The following is a 20,236-nucleotide window of genomic DNA, read 5'->3' as shown; positions in this document are numbered from 1 at the left end:
CTCCAAAATCATTCCCAGCAAAAAACCATTCTGGCATCTCCCCTGTCTGTGCGGGGGGTGTTTCAGCAGAGGCCCCAAGCTTTCCACCACAAGCGGCAGTGGGCGCAGGAGGATCTTTCCGCTCAAGGAAACGGTGGTGAAAGCAGTTACGTGGTTTAGTCAAACCTTGGGTGGGATCTGGCGAGAGATCCAGCGGGGCTGCTCCTTCCTCCCCGGGCTCGGCAGCGCTTGCTGAATCCCCCGTGGGCGGCCGAGCCCCGGGGAAGTCCAAGCAGCGCTCGAAGCCGGTGGGTCTCCAGTGCAGGCTGCTCGCTGCGCTCATCAGCGCGGCTCAGGGAAGAGCCGCAGCAGGAGCAGCCTCGAGAAACCATGAGGAAATGCCACAGGAGACGAGAAAGTGCTCTGCAGGCAGTGCTGGGGTGAGGCTGACGCTCCTCTCCCCTTCTGGTTAGGGAGGTACCCCGATTCCTGCCGCGGGAGTTACTGAGCTGTTGTTCGTGCACGTCCCTGCCTGCAAGGCGTTTGATGTGAAGTGGCAGGCAGAGGGATGGTGACTTGTCCTGAATCCTCCTGTCCTGTCCTGCGTCCTCCCGTCCTGCTCAGATGAGAGCTGCTGCTCTTGGCACAAGTCTTCGCAGCCCTGGTGCAAGAGGCAGCAGCGGGATGCTGGAAAAGCCTGAACTCTCCTGGTCAAGAGCAGATTCAGAGCAGCTCATAACCGAGAGAGGACTGGAGGAAAGTTGCAGGCAGAAGGAAAAACTTCAGAAAGGTTTTAGGACCAGGGGAGAGATGAGTTACCTGCTCAGCGCCACCCCACAGAGCTTTTACCTGTGGCTGACCTGTAACCTGGGGATCAGTTCTGTGCCTTAACAAATACAAGGTTATCGCGTCCACCTCCTGCAGCTGGGAAATGCCACCAGGACCCTGTCCTCCCCCTGTGAGACCCCGATGTGCTGCTGCCCTGGTTCTGCAATGTGAACATCCCCTCCCTGGTTGCTTTTGGGGTCAGAGGGAAGCGCATCCCCGTGTGTGACTTCACCCTGGCTGCAGCAGGGCGGCAAGGACCTGAAGCTTCTCTCTCCTTTCCCAGCTCTTTAATTAGGAGTCGCCCGGAGAACGGGATTTAAACCAGCTGGCTCTGAAGCGGGAGGAAAAAAAAAGAGGGGTGCAGGGGGTGTAGGCGCACGGTGCAGCCGGCTCGGTCCCGCTGTGCCCAGCGGGATGCAGGAACCGGCACCCAGCACGGCGAGGTCCTGCCGAGCCCCAGCTCTCCCCGTGCGATGCTGCCACGTGTTTCTCCCCGCGGGTGGGCTCTGGTACGACGCGGGCCGAAGTCCTCCCGCATCCCACCGAGCATCCCGGCAGCATCCCGGGGCCGCTGCGTGGCCGGCAGCCCGTCCACGTGCGGCGGAGAGGCCTGGCGCTCGCAGGGGCAGGGCGGCCGCCGAGCAGCTCCGCGCTCCCCCAACGCCCACGTAAGGAAGTGGTTGCGTTTCTCGGAGAGGAAAAGGGAAGTCGGGCTGCCTCCGCGGGGCAGCCAGCAACTCCCGCTCGCTGCGTGCTGGCCGGTTCGTGTCGACTGCCCAGAGTCCACGAACTCGCCCTGCCCGCCAAGGTAAGGAGCGGGGAGGCTGCCGGGAGAGCCGGGTGCGTCCCGCTGCGCCTGGGGGGGACCTCACGCCCTGGCTGCTGAACGCAGGGAGGGGGCGAAGCCCTGCTGGGACGGGGCCGGTTTGGGACCGAGGTGGGTTGAGGCAGCGCCTCGCTGCTGGTGGGTTTTGTCGTGGGGGTGTTTTGGGAGTTTGTTGCCAGGTTTGGTGGCGAGTTTTGAGGTTTGTTCGGGTGCTGGTGAGCGCCGGGGTGCTGGGGAGGGTGCCCCGGGAGGGGCTGGTGCCAGCAGAGCGGGAGCTGGGGGCGATGTGTCCTCTCCTCCCCGGCCATCAGCAGCCTCCAGCTTTGCCCAGCACGAGGAAGAGGAGGGTCGGAGCTGCCCCTCGCCTGCCCCCTGCACGCCTGGGGGCATCGATGGCTCCCCGGGGCCGGGCTGGCTCCTGGGGCACCCACACCAACAGCGAGGCGCAGGGACGGGTGTCCCCCCCGGGATGGCTGCGGCAGGGTGGGTGACATCCCGCGGGCACCACGGGGAGGAGGAGGGTGCTTGGGGGGGGCCGTGCTTCGGCCTCAGGGCTCGGCAGAGGATGGGGGCTGCTGGGGGGGCCTGGTGGCTGCACGCCAGGCTCAGTGGCTCGGGCAGAAGCGAAAACAGAGCAGCTTCAGCGCGCGGCTTCCTCCTCCTGCTCGGCCCCTGCCAAGGTTTGGTTATCTCCTCCAAGGATGTTTCCCAACTTCTCAGCGCCTCGGGGCTGAGCGGGGAAGATAACCGAGCTGTGGCCATCCCCAGTCCTGCCTTCCGTCGTCCCCCAAAAGCCCCTTCCCTCCCTCCAGAGCCTCTGCCTCCGAGCAGGGGGAGCAGGAGGCGAGGGCAACCCCGAATTTTGGGGCATCTTCCTGCACAGCTCTGCCCGGGGCACGAGCAGGGGATTACTGAGGCTGCCAGCCCGGCGCTGCAGGAACGAGACGTAAGCTGCTGACGGGTGCAGCAGCGGCCGAAAGCCGAGTTTCTCTCTGAGAGCTTCCGCTCCCCGCTCCGACGGCTTGGCAGCGGAGCCCTGCCCGGCAGAGCTGGGGCTGAGCGTGACAAATGAGCCCGGTGAGGAGGGAGACCGGGCAGCTTCCCAGGCCTCGGAGCACCCAAACCAACCAAAAAAAAAAAAGAAAAAGAAAAAAGAAAAAAGAAAAAAGAAAAAAAAAGACATTGCCATTTCCTTACGGCGCGTTTCAGCAGGAAATCGATGCCTCGCACCCCTGCCTCCCGCCCTGGAGCGGTGTCAGCCCGATGCAGCACATTTTTCTGCTCCAGATCTTTTGCCATGCCAGCAGCACGGCCCCCGTCCGTCGATTTTATTCGGTGTTCGCGGTGTGGCTCCATCCCCGGGCCATGGCTGGGGGCTGCCGGGTCTCCTCCGGGTGCAGGGCGAGGTTTTTGGGGTGAAGCTGCACCGGGGTGCGCAGCGAGGCTCACGCTCGGGTGCTGGTGGTGGTGCTCAGCGTTATTTCTGGGAAAAAAAAACCCTCCGAGGCTCACAGGCACTGAGAGGGGAGCTCCTGGAGGGGGCTTGCACCCACCCATGGGTGCCTGCGGCCCCACAGCACCCGTGGGGCTGGGTCAGGGGGATGCCCATGTCCTTCCCCGGTGGGGTTGGGTGTTTTGGGGGGGGGGTGCAGGGGCAGGGTGTGCGCCCCACATCGCCGCCGGGATTTCTCTGCGTGCGAGCGCAGGTGGCGGAGCTCCACATCTCCTTTCCGCTCAAGGGACGGAGCTAGGAGGGACTTCTTTCCTTCCCCTGTCAGGTTTTTAGCTGCCAGAGAAAAACTGGCAACGCTCTGGGAGCCTCCCCGAAACACCGAAACGCCCGTGACTAACCCTCACCCCTAACGCCCTGCCGGGGTGTCCCCCAAATTCGGTGCCTTGCCCCAACCCCGTGGCGGAGGGGACGCATCCGGCACCCTCTCCCTGGCACGGGGAGCTCAGCACCGTGCCACCGCCCCGTCCCGCGGCTCCTGGCAGCGGCCAGGGGAAGGGATTAGTCACTGGATGGGACGGAGGCGCCTCCGCCGCCGGGCTTTGGCTCTTCCTAAATGAGAGGCGGGGAAGGAGCTAGGGGGAGCAGTCTGAGGGAGGGGGTGCTGAGCACCCTGGGGACCCCGCGGTGGGCTCGGGGCTGGCACCGGGGTCCCCGTCTGCCTGGGGTGCCCGGATGGCTGCTGGCCGTGCCGAGGTGCCGACGTGGTTAGGAAGTGGCCGGGAGCCGTCCCCGCGCCGCCTTCCTGCGTTATCAGGGCGTTATCAGGGCGCCCCCGCTTCCTCCGGCCTCTCCCAGCGCGGGGGGGGCTCCTGCCAGGGACTGCGGGGCTGGGGGGGGGTCGGTCCCGGTGCAGGGAACGAGGTGGCCGGGGTGGGACATGGGGGCACGTGGGACAGGGAGCAACGGGGTGCAGGAAGCGTCTCCTCCGGCACCCCCCTCCCCAAAGCTGGGCTCCGTGGGGTCCCCTCGGCCTCACCTGGGCAGGCTGTGAGCTCGGAACCCCCCCCCCCAGGTTGATGCCCCTTCCAGGGGAGGTTTGGGGGGATGGAAAGGAGAGGTGTCCCGCTGGGGTTGTCCCCGTGGCCTCATCCTGACGTGGTCTCGTCCCACCCGCAGCGAGCTCGCCATGGCCTACCACAGCTTCCTGCTGGAGCCCATCAGCTGCCACGCCTGGAACAAGGACCGGACCCGTAAGTACCCCCGAGCCCCGCCGGGACCGGGAGCTCCTCACACCAGGGCCCCCCCCGTCCCCAAATCCCCGGGGATGACCCCAAGCGCCGAGCATGCCGGGGTGGGGGCAGGCACCCCGCATCCCTGCCGGGGCTGAGCGAGGTCCCCCCAGGTGGGACAGGGCTGGCATGGGGCCGGATTTGGGGCTGCGGGTCCTGCCGTGGATGGATTTTGGGGCTGGGTCAGGATGCGTCGCCCTCCCCATCTCATTCCCGCTGCCGGGACGGAGCCCACGCAGGGGGTGTCAGCACGGCTCCGGCTCCAGCACGGGGAGGGACGGTGAAGCACCACGGAGGAGAGTGGAGCGGAGCGGAGGAGCTCTGCGGGTGATTCATGGCCGATGGCATTTCCCGGCCTGGGAGCGGGGGATGTGGGAGAGAACAAAAAGGGCTTTCTGCGACGGGGGCAGCGTGCCGGGCAGGCAGGGCAGGACGGGGCCTGAGCACCCGCAGCCATCCCAAAACATCCCAAAACATCCCGTCCCATCCCGCGCGTCCCCTGGGACCACATTGCCGCACCGGGGCACGGAGGATGCAGGGCTGCGGGGTGTGGAGGAGTGCCCATGGGGCCGGGCAAACCCCACCGAGCCCGGGTGACGGGGACACGAGGAGCCTGTCCCCGCCGCCAGCAGAGCCGTGACCCAGGTGGGGGCCCTGCCCCGGCCGCTGTCCCCCCCGCAGAGATCGCCCTGTGCCCCAACAACCACGAGGTGCACATCTACCGCAAGGACGGCGCCAAGTGGAGCAAGGTGCACGAGCTGAAGGAGCACAACGGGCAGGTGACGGGTGAGTCCCCCCGGGACCGAGGGGATGGGGACGGGGGAACCAGTCCCAGCCCCACTTGGTGGGGCACCGGTGGCTTCTGGATGGGGTTGTGCAGAGGGTGGAGAGGGAGCAGCTCGTGTCTGGTGCTCCTGGGACTGATCCAGGGGGTCAGAGGGCACCGAGAAATGGAGAGGTGGGGTGGGGTGGGATGGGATGGGGTGGGATGGGACAGGATGGATGGGATGGGACGGGATAGATGGGATGGGACAGGATGGATGGGATGGGATGGAATGGATGGGATGGGAAGAGGTGGGAGGAATGGGATGGGATGAGATGAGGTGGGAAGAGGTGGGAGGGATGGGATGGGATGGGATGGGAAGAGATAGGAGGGATGGGGTGGGGTGAGATAGGAGGGATGGGGTGGGATGAGATGGGAAGAGGTGGAAGGGATGGGACGGGACGTCTGGCATGGCATGGCATGGTGGCATGGAGGAGTAGGACAGAGAGGAACTCGGGGTCAGAGAGCAGGCAGAACATCTCTGCCTTCAGGTGTCCTCCATCCCCACGTGGTCCATCCCCATCCCATCCCCACGGCTCCCCCCATGCCACCACTGCCCCCTCTGCCTTGCAGGCATCGACTGGGCCCCTGAGAGCAACCGGCTGGTGACGTGCGGGACCGACCGCAATGCCTACGTCTGGACCCTGAAGGGCAACGTCTGGAAGCCCACCCTGGTCATCCTGCGGATCAACCGGGCCGCCCGCTGCGTCAAGTGGTCCCCCAAGGAGAACAAGTTCGCCGTGGGCAGCGGCTCCCGGCTCATCTCCATCTGCTACTTCGAGCAGGAGAACGACTGGTGGGGCTTGGCCAAGGGCTCGCGGGGTCCTTCGGGGTGGGATGGGGGAAATAGATGGGTGGAGAGAGGGAGGGAAGGATGGGTGGGTGGGTGGGTGGATGGAGAGATGGATGGATGGATGGATGGATGGATGGATGGATGGATGGATGGATGGATGGATGGATGGGTTGGGTGGTAGGAGACATGAGGATGTGGAGGTGATACAGGGGGAGATGGAGGAGGACGGAGATGAGGAGACTGATGGGGAGATGGAGGGAGCTGTTCCAAATCCCACTGCTGGAGATATTGCACGCCCCATGCCCCGGCTGCTGTCACGGGCTGCTGGCCCAGAGCAATTCCTGGGGAGACACCCGGAGCCCTGACCACCCCCAGCCCTCCGCAAGCCCACGGGGTTGCCTGGGGGCTGTTCTGGGGGACACCAACGCCTCTGCTCTCCCTGCAGGTGGGTTTGCAAGCACATCAAGAAGCCCATCCGCTCGACGGTGCTCAGCCTGGACTGGCACCCCAACAACGTCCTGCTGGCCGCCGGCTCCTGCGACTTCAAGTGCCGGTGAGGGGCAGGGGGACAACGAGGGGGGACCCCAGGGATGGTGTGGGGGGTCCCGTCCTGACACAGCATGGGACGAGCAGGGACGGAGGTCGCTCGGGGCAGGGGGGACATCACGGCTCTCTTCCCTCCGCCAGGATCTTCTCTGCCTACATCAAGGAGGTGGAGGAGCGGCCGAGCCCCACGCCGTGGGGCTCCAAGATGCCCTTTGGGGAGCTGATGTTCGAGTCGAGCAGCAGCTGCGGGTGGGTGCACAGCATCTGCTTCTCGGCCAGCGGCGCCCGCGTGGCCTGGGTGAGCCACGACAGCACGCTCTGCCTCGCCGATGCCAACAAGAAGATGGCGTAAGCGGGGCTGGGGTGCGGAGGGGGAGGGTCTCGGGGGGGGATTTTTGCTATGGGTGCCACCAAGGGGTGGGCTACGGGGCGTGGGGGGTGCAGCTGCTTTCCTGGGGCTGGAGCTGGGCTGAACCCCAAAATGATGTGGAGATGGAGATGGCATGGGGAGGAGGTGAAGGGCTGAACAGGGCTGGGAGGAGGAGGAGGAGGAGGCACAGCCTCTCCTTGCAGCATCGCAGCCTGGCCCCATTCAGCCCCGCTCCCCTCGGCTGCTCCCGTGCTGTCTTGCATCTTCCACTTGTGTCATGAGTTTTGCCAGGCTCAGCACGGGGTCTTGGCTCACTTCTTACGGCCTGCTCTCCCTCGCAGCGTCGCCTCCCTCTGCACCGAGACCCTTCCCCTCCTGGCCGTCACCTTCATCACCGAGAACAGCCTGGTGGCCGCGGTGAGTCCGGGCTGGGTTTGAGGGCGGGCGCCACACCGGGGTGGTGCTGAGCCCCGGGGTGGTGCTGAGCGGGGCTGCGGCTCCCCCCCCCCCAGGGCCACGACTGCTACCCGATGCTGTTCACCTACGAGGAGGGCCAGGGCGCGCTGACCTTCGGGGGGAAGCTGGACGTCCCCAAGCAGAGCTCCCAGCGCGGCCTCACCGCCCGCGAGCGCTTCCAGAACCTGGATAAGAAAGCGAGCTCGGACACCTCCAACGCCACGCTGGACACCGTGCACAAGAACAGCATCAGGTGCGCGGCGGGGAGGGCTGGGGGCGGGGGGGGGACAGGTTTGGCTCTGGGGAACCCTGGGGCTGCTTGGGCGTGCTGGCCCCAGAGCATCGTCCCCTGGCTGTGCTCCTGTCCGGCCCTGGAGCATCCCTGGGGAGATTGGGGGGGGGTCCGGGCAGCCCCCAGGGCTCCAGGCTGACCCCCCCCCCGCTGCCTCTTTGTGCCCCGCAGCCAGATCTCCGTGCTGGCGGGCGGGAAAGCCAACTGCTCGCAGTTCTGCACCACGGGGATGGACGGCGGCATGAGCATCTGGGACGTCAAGGTGAGGTGTTCCCCCCGGCTGGGAGCATCCAGTGTCAAACCCTCGTCAGCCACAGCTCTAATTGCAATCAGCGCTCCCTCGGTGTGCTCAGGAGGGGGGCACCTTGTCCCTGGGGCCCTCACTGGGATCTCCTTCGAGCTGGGGCTGGCTGGGGGGCACTTTACAGCTCACCGTCAGAGGGGGTTTGTAGCCAGCCAGGCTGGGGCATCCATCCCCTTGCACAGATATCGAGCACCCTCTCCTGGCTTCCACTTTGCCCTCAGGGCTTGAAAAACGAGCCCAAACGAGACCAAGCTGGGGTCCACCAGCAGCACCCACCCCAGGGGACAGCCCCCCCTCTACCCCCCACCCACCTCCAGGGCTCTGCGTGCCTTGGAAAAAGCCACACGCAGACGGTCACCGACCCCTTGTTTCGTTCCAGAGCCTGGAGTCGGCGCTGAAGGATCTCAAGATCAAATGAAGGAGGCAGCCGGGAAGGTGTCCGGCCGCCAGCCCGCCCCTGCTCCGCTGCTCCTGCCTGCTTTGTCCCCGCGCCACGCGAGCCCCCCGCGAGCCGCCCGCGCGCTCCCCCGGCTGCCAGCCAGCACGGGGCACCGGGCCGGTGGGCAGCCAGCCCCGCGGCTGCTCTAACACGAAGATAAAGGTTGTTCCGTTTTTTGTTTTTGTTTCTTTTAACTACTTTTGTTACCATCCTAACCGATGCTGGTCATACGTCGCTTAAAGAAGTAAAAAATAAAGCAGAGATTTTTTTTTTTTCCTGTGTATATCCAACGATAGTTTTGCTCCTTTTTTTAAGCTGGTTTGATGTGAATACACGTAAGTACGGCTCATCACGGCTGCATCACTGTGCCAGCATGTGTGCAAGTAATTTCTGCTGTCAGGACGAATCAGGACCGCGGGGACAAGGGGAACGTCACCTCCCCGGTCCCTGCTTCAGCACAGCTTTCGGAACAGGAACAGCAGAGAAGAGGTACGGGGGAGGCAGGTGGCGGTAAAGGAGCACAGTTCCTCGAATTGCTCGGGCACCGAGCGCCTCTTGGACGCCAGACAAGTCCCGTCAGCACCAGCTGTGAAGTCCCAGCTCTGGCACCCCAGGGTGCTGAACCTACCTGACCCTTTCCAGCTCGATACGGCAGGCTGGCTGGCCGGCACCTTTGATCGCAGCGTGCCCGGCTTCTAAATTCATCTCTCACTCAGGGCAAGAGCAGTCCCTCATCGCAGCGGGAAAACAAAGCTCCTCTGCTGTTCCTCTGAGTGCCAAGGAGACGGGATCCTTTTCAGAAGCTACAAGAGAAGTGGATAAATACTTGTACATATCAAAACAGGGTTTAATTGCACGTGGTAAACAACGAGCAAGGGCACAGGGCATCAAGTGGAGATTAAGTGCTTGGAAAAGCCTGGGCAAAGGCAGGAGGACCGGTAGGTTGCCAAGCAAGAGTTCCTCTCAAATCACTCCTCGGGTTTACGCCTTTGCCAGCCTTTATCCACGTGCAGCCTCCCCGTACCAGAAAAGCAAATTCCCGCTGTGGTTTGAGCTCGCAGTGAGGTTCCCCATAACACATCCCTCTGCCACATCCTCCCAGCCGAGTTCGTGTAGACGGGCACGGACGGCAGGGTCACGGAGAATAAATCGCAGCGTTTGCCATCCTGCGTCTTTACGCCTGCAACCTCTGCTAGCAACTCCTGCAGAGCCGGGAGCTCCCGTCTCAGCTCTGGGGTTGAATCTCCTCCAGTTTTTGGTGAGCCTGGGAAGTGCTGGTGTCCTGGCGCAGGCTAAGGGCAGGGCTGCCCGGGGCATAGCAGGTTAAAGCATCTCCTGCAGCCCCACACTGCGAACCAGGACGGGGTGCTGGCAGTTTGGGGCCAGGCCTCCTGACACACCGACTGGGCTAGGCAGCAGCCCGAAGGTAACTGTTTGCTCCACTGCGGCAACCAGATTGTGCAAGACGTCCATCAGAGACGGAGAGGAAAAGCTTTTTGCCTTCGGGCTGCATCTGCTGATAGAGCTCCCGAACCCTGAGCCAAATTCACCACCACGAAGAGCAGAGAAGCAGCAAAGCAGCAGACTCGCAAGTCACCCCGCCACCAGGCTGCTACCGCACCGTGCATCGCAGCAGCCGCCCGTACACGCGTGTTCATTTACACAAACACACAAGACAAGGACAGAGCAGTTATAATTTACATTTTAATCAGCCAAATATACAAGTTCTGTTGTTTTTTTTCCTTTTTCCACCTTTATCGAGTGTTTTTTTTCCCCCCATCTGGGTCTGATACAATTAATGATGTTTTTTTTTTTTCCTTTAAACAAAGGATGATGTGGTTAAAAACTGGCACTATCCCTAATCAGGAGAAGAAACAAAATAACGAAGAGGAGGGAAAAGGGGGAGACCGGCTGCAAGAGATGAGGGATGAAAACGGGAAGGAACAGCACTCCAGATGTAGATGAAGTCAGGCTCTCGATTATACTGCAACACCCTGCAGCAAAATTTTATGGGCCGTTTGCCCGAAAGGATTCCTCAGATACATTATCCTTTGGGTTTTCATGAGCAAGTCAAAGTTCCCCACCCCATATGCCCCACCCCACAATGACCCCACAATCTATGTTCTTGCAATCTAATATTTAAAGCATCTCCCCTCCCGCACAGCTCCCTCCCGCCCCTGCTTCCCCCCCCCCGCCCAAATCTATGAGTTCTTAATCCTAAAAACAGCAAAAACATTCAGGTTTTCGAACTGTTACAGAGAATCGCTGTTCAGCACAGTTCTGCACCGAAGATAGCAGCTGCCCCTAACCCCAAATGGAAATCTGTGCCAGGATGAAGACAAACACATCGTCAGTGTCTCTTGGAGGTGGAGGTGACTTCGATGCCGCAGTGTAACCCCACGTGGCACCTATGGTATGCAACACGACAGAGTTCCTGGCAGGCACCAGGCACGGCTTCCCGGCGATTCCTCCTCTCGCGCGTCCTGCGCTTACTTGTTAAGGGACAGGGACTGCAGTCTTTTACCCGCCATCGCCGCTTCGTCTTTTGCTGGAGGAGGGAAAGAACAGAGGGGTTAGGGTTTCACAGCGCACGTCGGGGCTGGTGGTAGCCTGGCAGCCCCCGAGACTGAAATCTTGCTAGCCACGTGCAGCGAAGTAAACAGGGAAAAAGTTCTGACCCTCCCCACTAACTCCCGGTACCGCCCCTCCAGGGTAAGCGGGAGCGGCCCTCCCTGCTCCTTCCCTTCTGGCCCTGGCTTCCCTTCAGGCTTCTGCAAACCACCCCGATGCTGATGCAGTTTCCCTGTGGAAGCCGCTGGGAGCACACTCGTTAGGGTTCTGGTTCTCTATCAGAGCTGAAGAGGAAATCCCAGCACGGGAGGAATGCTGCAAACTCCCTGTGCGGTCTGGATCCCCAGCATGCATCCAGCAGAAGGCACTCGATAAATCCCCCAAATCAGAGCTAGCACTGCCCGGGACACTGAGGACAATGTGGGTATCAAGAGCAATTCCCTTCTCTTCTCGCCTGCTCCCTATTCAGACGCCCTAGAGCTTTGTAAGAGTGAACCAGCTGAATGTAGTTCTGATGAGAGGAGTCGCAACGACACTCAGCAACACCATGCAGTCTCAGGCGAGGAGGGACTACGACGTGTGATAGCAGAAGTCATACCTCACGGCAGTACGGCCATTGCAAAAGAGAAGTAATAGGAGAGGATTAATTACTCTCTAACCTTTCCTTTCCTCTTCTTTCTTTCTGGCAGCTTCTTCCCTTTGCTTCCGAATGATGGCTAGTCGGGCGAGATCTGCCTTCGCTTGTTCTGTTTTGCCAGCTAGGTGCATTTTCATGTATCTTTCTTTTGCCTTTTGTTTCTCGATCTCCTCCCTGTTTGAGCGAAACACACCGGCCGTTAGAGCACCCCGGTGAGCGTGCAGGTACTGACAGACACCAGGGGAAGCTTTCTGACTGGAAAACAAGGTGAGTACACAGCTGGGCTGCCTGCAGGGACTGGGGGACCCTGTCACCAGTTTTCAAGGGCGTTACATCTGTTGCAGGGATGATGTAAAGTCAAGGAATTTCTACCTTCAGCTAAATAAGAGCACTGAATTAGCCCCAGACTACGCAGCACTGTAACATTCTCCCCAGAAGTACACCTCAAGGGTACTTCTGCTGAAGGCATCTATCCCAACTAATCAAACTTAAACAATCTATTCCAAACAATCAAGCTTAAATCTTTCACTCTGAAACTCTCCGTTGCTAAATGAAACTAGGAGATTAAATGTTGCTTCTCACCTTATTCATCAGCTCAAACAAAGATTTCAACACGAACCCAGGAGTCTGGGAAACTGCTACCTGCCACTAGGGCACCTTTTGTAGCAAGATTAGAGCAGACCTCAGCGTGAACTTTGGTTAATGGATTTTGGTTACACCTCATTTTTGGCATAAAACTTCAGGAGAGAAACGGCCTACGTCTGCTTCACGGCGACAAACTTCACTCAGCACAGCGGGCCGAGGTGCCTGGCCCTGGGGCAGACAAAGCTACTCCCAGAAGACAGACGGCTTCTGTAAAAACTTCTGTAAAGTTTGTAAGGAAAGTCATTTTGAAACAAAGTGAATCCTGCCTGACAGCTTGCTGCTGCTCAGCGTCAGCCTTAGAGGGCAACACAGATGAAGGGCTTCCCTGAAACACCAGCGCACACGTGGCAGGGAGACGCTTCTCCACATTAAGCTGCTGCCAGCAGCACGTGGGAAACTCCAGGACCACGCCAGCTCCTCCCGAGGCAGGAGGAAAACTCACCGCTCTCGTCGCGAGAGTTCCTTGGGTCCATCCAGGTCCAGCTGAGTTACTTTTTTGGTTGTCTGAATTACACGATTGGGATTCTCTATGTCTATCAACCCTTCCACGCCTTTGCGCTTTTGCTAAGGTTTAAGAAGAAGAGGAAAGGTAAGAAGCTCTGTTCTGCCATACCCCAAATCGCGTTGCATCAGAACGCATCAAATGCCCTGCACCACACCCCAAAAGTAGAATTCAAGGTAGTTTCACCACCAGACAGCAAAACCATTTGTGAACCAAGATTTATAACCACCAAACGTCTTTGGTGTTCTTTGAAGATGATCTTGCCTTTGCATTTCACTTAAAAAATACCCAGATTATCACTCTGAGGACAAAAGGGAGTCAAGTAAGGTTTTTTTTTGGCTTCTAAAAATAGTTATTCCATAAAAGATTTACTGTAGATAGCTCTGAAAGAGAACTCCATGCAAATGCGTTACGTGCCCTGAGTATTACACTACCTGATAATCCTCGTCATCTTCATCACTCTCATCTGAATCTAAAGACTTCTTCTCCTTTTTGGGGTCCCCTGTTGCTCCTTCGCCTCCCTCTTCTTGCTCCTCTTCTTCCTACAGAAATCACAGGAAGAAAACACGTCAATAAAATTCCCCATGACTCTTAAACGAGATCGTTTTGGAGGGATGATGCACAGCTCCGAGCACTGCTGCTCCTGACACGGCCCACCGAGGGTGCCTCGCTCTACCAGAACGAGAGCTCATTCTCAACACAGTTACGTGAGCATCACCTGCCCCAGCAGATCTCCTCCAAGCAACTCTGCTGCTCTCTCCACTTAACAGGCCACGAAAACTATTGTAAAAGACAGAACTGGCTCTTCGCTTTCCCCAAATGAAGGATCTCCAGAAGAATTTCGGCCTGAATTTCCAGTGCACTGTCTCTGAGGGACCAGAAGCTACACAGATGTGGCATGATGGATCCCAGCCTCGATCCAGATAAAAAAAAACTAAAGAGAAAATTGCCAGCCATCAACTAGAATGGTGTTTCTAGTGGAAACATAAGAAATTGCAGCCTTTCCAGCACAGCTTTTACTAATCAGCGTCTAGGAATTAATTTGTAAATCATTAGAAGATAATCACAGAATATCCCAAGTTGGAAGGGACCCATAAGGATCATCAAGTCCAACTCCAAGATAAGATTAAGGAAACTAACATGGGTGTGAAAAGCTTGCTTTACCATTATCAAACATCCCTCATCAGAGCAGCTGGCAAAGCAGAGGAGCTATGGGCAGGAGGAGGAGTATTTTAAGTTTTTACAGACCTCCCTTAATGAAACTGGGTTGGATGTAACCATCACTATGTGGTATGGATGATCACAGCAGAAAAAAATCCTCAAAAAGCAGTCCTCTGAGGGCTGTTGTGTTTTTGTTTTTATAAAACCAGACAGACATCTCACGTGGGGCCCCGCCGAGGCTCGTTCTGTTCTGTTCCCACTTGGTATTTTTATTAACGACTTGGATGGCAAAAAGTCTTGTGAATTCAAAGTTTGTGAATGACATTGTGCAAGAGCGAGGAGCTGAGCTCACTTTGGAAAACAGGATCAGAACCGTAAGCGGCTTCAGTAACTGGAAGGACGGCACGAAGCCAGGAAGGTGGAATCAGAAAACAAACCAAGAGGAGTCGCGCTACAGAATAAGAAATGCGACACAAAGTCGGAATATCTGGCTAAGCAGCAAACCACGCAATCATCTAGAGTTACAGCTGGTCAAATCATTCAAAGGGAGTCAACAATATGGCTCGTAACAGCTTGGAAGGGTAACCTGCTTCTGGGATTTACTCATCAGTGTTTCCTACCCAGGGTATAATTATCCCGCTGCAGTCAGTGCCGTGAGGTTTCAGCCGGAGTCGTGAGTTCAGGCTTAGGCAGCACTTTCAGAAGGTTGCCGAAAACAGCGTTGAGAGTCAGCGTAGCTGGGATAATTTGGCAACGCAAGAGAGCAAGTACCGCAGAAAGCAGCCGTGGTTTTTGTAACGCCAGCCCGGTAGCTGCAGGGGAAGGCGGACTCACAAACCCGTGGTGGGGCACACAGACGCCCAAAAAAGAGCTCACACCAGAAAAATCTGTTACTTCTCCCGGAGACAAACGAGAAAACCACGTGTAAAGAAAGAAGTCAAAGGAATTTAGTCCATTAAAACTAGAGAAAGGTCAAATACGCTGTTTTCAAGAAATGAAAGCTGTCAAGACGTGAGCCCCTTTTCTCCGCAGCCAAGCTGCAGAGCAGGAGTGAAGAACGAGCTTATGCTGAAGAGCAGAACGATGAACTACGGGAGGAAAAGATGCCGAGAGCTGCCGTGTAATCACCTCCCTCATCCTTTAACCTTCAGAGTGCTGACGGACGGTCGGCCTGGCCTCACCTCCACGAGGAACTCGACTGGATCCCACCTTGCAGCCTCCCCAGGCACCGGTGTCGAGAATTCACATTGCGATCACTGCCGGAATGGTCTGCAACACCTGACTGGGCTGACATTTCTCGTGAGCTGCGAATCACACGGCTGCGCAAGCCCGGAGTTAGCACGGTAAGCACAAACCAAGGCAAACACCTACCCTTGCCTTCTGCTTTTCCGCTTGGAGCTGCGCATCGATCTCTTCGGGACTCGTGTACTGTCTTGCCCGGCCTTTGTGGCCTCCTTTTCTACCTGCACAAAAATAAAATCAATAGATTAATCAATAAATGGGTTAGTGATGAGCTTCCAAAAAGCTTGACTCCTCCTGCAGCACACGCTCTGGATTTTTCGGCGCGCACAGGACGAGCCCAAACAGAATCCAAAGGGAAAAAAAAAAAAAAAAGAGACACATTGGATTTGCCACCCTCAGTGAAGCCTGCGGCTTCTCTGATTCCCCTCCCGGGCTGCCGAGCTGTTCCCAGCCCCAGCCCCGCTCCCGTTCCCTCCCCAGCAGGGATCCCGGCGCGTTCGTGCCGCGGCAGCAGCTCCCAGCAGCTCTGCCGCTGCCCGGCTCGCTCCTCAGCCCCTCCCTGAGCTGAGGCTGTGCCAAGGGAGAACAGGGAGCCAATTGGACAAAAGCTTCGGGAATCGGAGCGAGAGCTGAGGAACTCGTAAAAGGAGCCTCCATGTTTCAGCGCTTTATAAGGGAAACCAAAAACAAGCGCTAGAAACCAGGAAGAAGGGAGAGGGGGCTCGGCTGGGCAGCCTGCTCGGCCCTCCAGAGCAAAATCCTGCGGGTTCCTGTGGAATTGCGAAGCCATCAGTGCTTCCTGCAAGTGGCTGCTCTGCTTATGTCGTCAGAGCTGAGAGCTGCTGCCAAAAGCAAGCCGGAGAGCTCGGGGTAAAACCCATGCGCGAGACCAGCAAAACCCCAGCAGCTCGTGCGAGGGAGCCGTGCTCCTGCAGGTGTCTCGCAGCCCGCAGGAAAGCCTCGTGCTCCTCTCCCTTCCCACCTGCCGAGGACAAGGAGACGTCCCAGCGGCGTGGAGGGGGGACGGATGTCCCTCCTGACAGGGGAGCCCCATCACCGCCGGGCCCCGTGTCACGGCCACGCCCGGCCGCACTTGTCGGGCTCTTTGAGGCAGCCCTCGAGGGCTTTGGGAATTCGTTTTCTGAGCACTTCTGGCTCAGAAAACGAGCGCAGACCAATTCTCGTACATTTTAGCTTGGTAAAAGCCGAGCTGCGCAGTAAAATCTCTCGAAACGCCCCTAGGAAGCCTCACAGAGCCCCCCCCGCGAAAGGTTTTTCTGGCACGAGACGGGGAGCGCAATTCTCTACAATCAGTTTTGGAAGCTCACGGGCACTCACCCCACCAGCACAAGCAGGGCACCGCTGCCCCCCAAGCCCTGCTTTCCCCGTTCCCGGCCACCCCACGTGGCGCCACCGACACACGTGGGGAACTCGAGCTCCGAGGGAGCGCCGGAGCCGTCACGTCGCCGCCCAGCAAGTGACAGCGCTCCGAAAGGCGCACCGGCAGGGCACCTGACACACCGCGCGGCACCAAGAAAATCCACCTGGCCTGCCCCAGCGCTTGCTGCGGGCTCGGCAGCTGCCGGCAGCCTTCCTGCCGTACGTCAGGCTCTGAACTGAAGAAGACAAAACCCCGGTAACAGCACCCTGAAAGGAATTATCTTGCACAAAAGCTTGAAAAAGCAAACAAACCGAAGGGGGAATCAGCCGCGGGGCTGCCCTGATCTACACCTGAGCCAGCCCAGAGCGGACGAGGCGCAGGGCACCCCGCGTGGGGCCGGCGGTGCCACCGGCTCGGCCCCCACAGGGCCCGCCTGGGGGGCTCGGCGCAGGGCAGGAGCTGGATGAGCACCGCAGGGGGCGATCGGATGAGCTGAGGGCAGGCCCCGCACCTGGCAGCGCCCCCACCGCATCCCCCCCTCCCGGGCACCTCGGGGCGGCCGCAAGGCCTCAGCGGAACAGCAGCGAGGCGCCCGGCCCCCGGCACCGCTTCCACACCGCGACCCGCGGAGAGGGGGGGGTGGGCTGAGGTAAAAAGGGGCCGGCTGCCCGGCGGGGTCAGGCTGGCCAATTAAATCCCAATTAAAACAATTAAAGCGAGGGGGAAAAACCGAGAAGAACCGAGCGGAACGCCCCGAGCTGGGGGACACCCGGCGGGCTCGCCGAGCCCAACGCTCGGCTCCACACAGGCCCCCCCCAAAAAAAACAAAAAACCCCCCAAAAAACCAAACCCCCCCATTCTGAGCCCATCCCGAGAGAGAGCCCCCCCCCCCCCCGGCCCCAGCGCCTCAGGGGAGCCCCGGCCCGGCCCCAACCCGCGGCTGCGGCCCCCCGCCCGGCCCCCGCCGCCTCACGGGGGACCCCCAAATAAAGAAATTAAAGGGAAATAGGGAAATAAACCGAACGGGGGTGGGGGGGGGCTCCGGGCCCTGCCCCCCACCCCCCTCCCCACCTCCTTTCGGCATCGCGGCGATGGCGGCTGCAGCGCGGCCCCCCCCGGCCCCCAGCGCCGACCCGGAAGCGGAAGCCGCCCCCTCCCGCTCCCCCCCTCCCACTCAGAGCCCTCCCCGCGAGGTCCCCGCCGCGGGGGCTGTCCCCTCAGCGCCTGCTCGCCCGCCGCCCTTCCGCGGCTTTTTTCTACGCCAAGAGAGAAGCCGAGACGCGGCCCGCCCGCCGAGGAGGTGAGTTTGCAGCGCCCCGGTTGCGGAAGGGGACTAAAATGGGGGAGGGCGCGGGGAGGGGAGGGGGATTTTCTTCAGGCGCCGCGCGGGGCACCTCAGCGCGGCGCGGGGAGGGGAAGAGGACCCCGCGGGCGGCTGCGGGACCGGAGCCGGGCCGGGAGCGGAGCCAGGCCGGGATCAGGCCGCGGGTAGGCCGGGACCGGGCCGGGATCAGGCCGCAGCTCGGGGCTGGGCCCGGGGCTCTCCCCCGCCGCCGCCGAGCACGGTCCGAGCCCCTCAGGGCCGCCGGGCCCCGTCCCGGTGTCAGCCGCAGGCCGCGGGGGGGCACCGGGGGGTACCGGGGGGGGCACCGGGGGGGCGGCGGCCGCGTCCCGGAGCCCCTGGGGAGCCCTGCAGCCGCCCCCCCCTCTCTCCTTTCGCAGCGGTTTCTGAAGGACCCGAGGTGCCCGCGCGTCGCGGAGCGGACAGGCGGCTCCCCCGGTGCTTCCCTCCTACACACACCCCACAGTCCCCGTCCCCGAGGCGATGCCGAAGGTGAAGCGCAGCAGGAAGCCGCCCCCCGACGGCTGGGAGCTGATCGAGCCCACGCTGGACGAGCTGGATCAGAAGATGAGGGAAGGTAGGGAAGGAGCGGCGGCGGCCCGGGGACTTGCCCCGAAACAAGCTCGGCCCTAATGCTCCGGGCACCCCCAAAAACGCGGTGAGAGCCCCGGGGTTGTCCCGGGTTGAGGCCAGGGCAGGGCCGGGAGCTTTCCTGGGTGTGTGGGGGGCACCGGGCAGTGCCCCGGCGGGGTGCATTTCTTGTGGGGCGCTCCGTGGCCGAGCTCTGGGCTGCAGGTCGCTGACACACGCAGAGGGACCGGTAGCTCCTGCCCGTGCTGTTGCGCTGGTCTGACAAGCTGCAGCAGCCCTAAAGTCTGCTCCGTCCCACTGCAGGTCATGTCGTTCCCCCTGTCCTGCTCTTTTGGCTTTCATTTCCTAAAAGGACCGTGCCAGGCCACGTCCCTCTCGTTGGAATCCTCTCCCATTAAGCTCGTTCCTAACTCTTAAGTTGTTAAAGTCAGGAATGTTCTCGGAGCAGTTTCTAAAGCGACTGAGGAAGTTGGAAACCGGAGAGAATCAGCTGAAATCTGATGAAACCTGACAAAATCTGGTGTTTGTTGTTCCCTCCCAGCGGAGACTGAGCCCCACGAAGGGAAGAGGAAAGTGGAATCGCTTTGGCCTATCTTCAGAATTCACCACCAGAAGACTCGTTACATTTTTGACCTCTTCTATAAAAGAAAAGCCATCAGCAGAGGTGAGAAGCACAAACGCTTCCCCCTGGCTGGGGGACAGGGGGATGCGGTGAGGCGTCTGCCTGCAGGCGCACCCGAACTGGGGTGCTGAAGGGAGGGATCATTGTCGAGGGAGGGAGGACAGGGAGAAGGCTGGCACCTGTGTAGCTCTAACAGCTAAGGAGCGCAGCTAGAAATTCCTTGGGCTGTCTTCAAACGCTTCCTGGGAGCTACCTGCGCTAATAACGTCTGCTTTTTTGCAGAGCTCTACGAGTACTGCATCAAGGAAGGATACGCCGACAAGAACCTGATCGCCAAGTGGAAGAAGCAGGGCTACGAGAACCTCTGCTGCCTGCGCTGCATCCAGACGCGGGACACCAACTTCGGGACCAACTGCATCTGTAGGGTCCCCAAAAGCAAGCTGGAAGTGGTAAGGGTTTTCAGCTTGTCCCTGCCCTTTCGTCTGGAGTCTTTCTAACCTCACCCTGGCCGGGGACAGCAGGGGAGGGAACATTCTTTCTTCTGGTAACTTCCTCTAGTTCTATCGATTTTTACCTTTTGCTGGTAGATTTAATATCTGGGGGCTTTAAAGTCGCCACCAGCTTTGGCGTGTGGTTGCTCCAAGTCATTAAAGGGTAGGAAACGACATAAAACTCGGCTGTAGGCAGCCTTTTCACAGGGACCCCTTCAAAAGGCAGCCTCTGCAGCGAGGCTGAGGCCTGGGGGACTGCCCGCTCACCAGAGCTTGGCTGAAATATCGCTGTCGTGTCCCTTTTCCAGGGGAGAATCATCGAATGCACTCACTGCGGATGCCGAGGTTGTTCTGGGTGAAGTGCCGAGACGCAAGTTTACCTTTTGAACTCTGAACTCGTCTTACACCACGGACTGTGAGTGCAATTATAACCACCTTCTGCGTGATTGGATAGCTTATTGCAATTAAACCAGCAACGTGCTCACCTGGATGGTAGCTACAAAGGATGTTGCTTTGGAGTAGCTTTCTGTGTAGCCATTTATTTTAAAATAAAGTCTGCTTTCCTGAGAGAGTGGAGCAGTCTTCTGGCAAAACTCATCTGTGCTCCTCTTCTCCTGTTGGACGTGGGGTCGTGCGTTTGTTTTTTTTAACAT

General features: G+C 59.7%; 3 protein-coding genes across 5 annotated transcripts; 2 read left to right on the top strand and 1 right to left on the bottom strand.

Moving 5' to 3' along the window:
- The first annotated feature begins 1,455 nt into the window (after window positions 1-1,455).
- On the top strand, window positions 1,456-8,688 carry ARPC1B (actin related protein 2/3 complex subunit 1B). Its single transcript, XM_083800683.1, has 10 exons — window positions 1,456-1,615; window positions 4,263-4,336; window positions 5,057-5,161; window positions 5,772-5,994; window positions 6,437-6,544; window positions 6,679-6,885; window positions 7,249-7,324; window positions 7,420-7,616; window positions 7,827-7,917; window positions 8,339-8,688. The coding sequence occupies exons 2-10, from the start codon at window positions 4,273-4,275 to the stop codon at window positions 8,375-8,377; spliced, it is 1,110 nt and encodes a 369-aa protein (XP_083656809.1). The 5' UTR covers window positions 1,456-1,615; window positions 4,263-4,272; the 3' UTR covers window positions 8,378-8,688.
- Window positions 8,689-10,084: 1,396 nt separating this feature from the next.
- On the bottom strand, window positions 10,085-17,715 carry PDAP1 (PDGFA associated protein 1). Of its 2 annotated transcripts, none has more exons than XM_083800688.1 (6): window positions 17,609-17,715; window positions 15,286-15,377; window positions 13,188-13,295; window positions 12,694-12,815; window positions 11,629-11,780; window positions 10,085-10,946 (listed from the first exon to the last, which is right to left on the bottom strand). In XM_083800688.1, exons 1-6 carry the CDS (start codon window positions 17,619-17,621, stop codon window positions 10,888-10,890), a joined length of 546 nt encoding a protein of 181 aa, XP_083656814.1. In that variant the 5' UTR covers window positions 17,622-17,715; the 3' UTR covers window positions 10,085-10,887. The 2 variants fall into 2 exon arrangements, with proteins under 2 accessions (XP_083656814.1, XP_083656813.1); XM_083800687.1 differs by lacking the exon at window positions 17,609-17,715 and adding an exon at window positions 15,550-16,029.
- Window positions 17,716-17,812: 97 nt separating this feature from the next.
- Window positions 17,813-20,152, top strand: BUD31 (BUD31 homolog). 2 transcript variants are annotated; one of them, XM_083800690.1, is made up of 5 exons: window positions 17,813-17,837; window positions 18,260-18,456; window positions 19,012-19,134; window positions 19,375-19,541; window positions 19,892-20,152. In XM_083800690.1, the coding sequence occupies exons 2-5, from the start codon at window positions 18,363-18,365 to the stop codon at window positions 19,940-19,942; spliced, it is 435 nt and encodes a 144-aa protein (XP_083656816.1). In that variant the 5' UTR covers window positions 17,813-17,837; window positions 18,260-18,362; the 3' UTR covers window positions 19,943-20,152. The 2 variants fall into 2 exon arrangements, with proteins under 2 accessions (XP_083656816.1, XP_083656815.1); XM_083800689.1 differs by lacking the exon at window positions 17,813-17,837 and adding an exon at window positions 17,885-18,025.
- The last annotated feature ends 84 nt before the right edge of the window (window positions 20,153-20,236 follow it).

This window comes from Anser anser, assembly GCF_964211835.1.
Source record: "Anser anser genome assembly, chromosome: 15".
Lineage (NCBI taxonomy): Eukaryota > Metazoa > Chordata > Aves > Anseriformes > Anatidae > Anser > Anser anser.
This window is presented reverse-complemented; position numbering and strand designations above follow the sequence as displayed.

Bases quoted from the DNA above. Each gene is read 5' to 3' on its own strand.
- ARPC1B (XM_083800683.1), top strand. From the start codon at position 4,273: ATGGCCTACCACAGCTTCCTGCTGGAGCCCATCAGCTGCCACGCCTGG. The intron at 6,886-7,248 runs GTAAGCGGGGCT...TCTCCCTCGCAG, and splicing joins GATGCCAACAAGAAGATGGC to CGTCGCCTCCCTCTGCACCG. The intron at 7,617-7,826 runs GTGCGCGGCGGG...TGTGCCCCGCAG, and splicing joins GTGCACAAGAACAGCATCAG to CCAGATCTCCGTGCTGGCGG.
- PDAP1 (XM_083800687.1), bottom strand. From the start codon at position 15,946: ATGGCTTCGCAATTCCACAGGAACCCGCAGGATTTTGCTCTGGAGGGC. The intron at 13,296-15,285 runs GTAGGTGTTTGC...TGATTTCTGTAG, and splicing joins CGGAAAAGCAGAAGGCAAGG to GAAGAAGAGGAGCAAGAAGA. The intron at 10,947-11,628 runs GTTAGAGAGTAA...TCCCTCCTCCAG, and splicing joins GAAAGAAGAGGAAAGGAAAG to CAAAAGACGAAGCGGCGATG.
- BUD31 (XM_083800690.1), top strand. From the start codon at position 18,363: ATGCCGAAGGTGAAGCGCAGCAGGAAGCCGCCCCCCGACGGCTGGGAG. The intron at 18,457-19,011 runs GTAGGGAAGGAG...GTTCCCTCCCAG, and splicing joins GGATCAGAAGATGAGGGAAG to CGGAGACTGAGCCCCACGAA. The intron at 19,135-19,374 runs GTGAGAAGCACA...GCTTTTTTGCAG, and splicing joins AAGAAAAGCCATCAGCAGAG to AGCTCTACGAGTACTGCATC.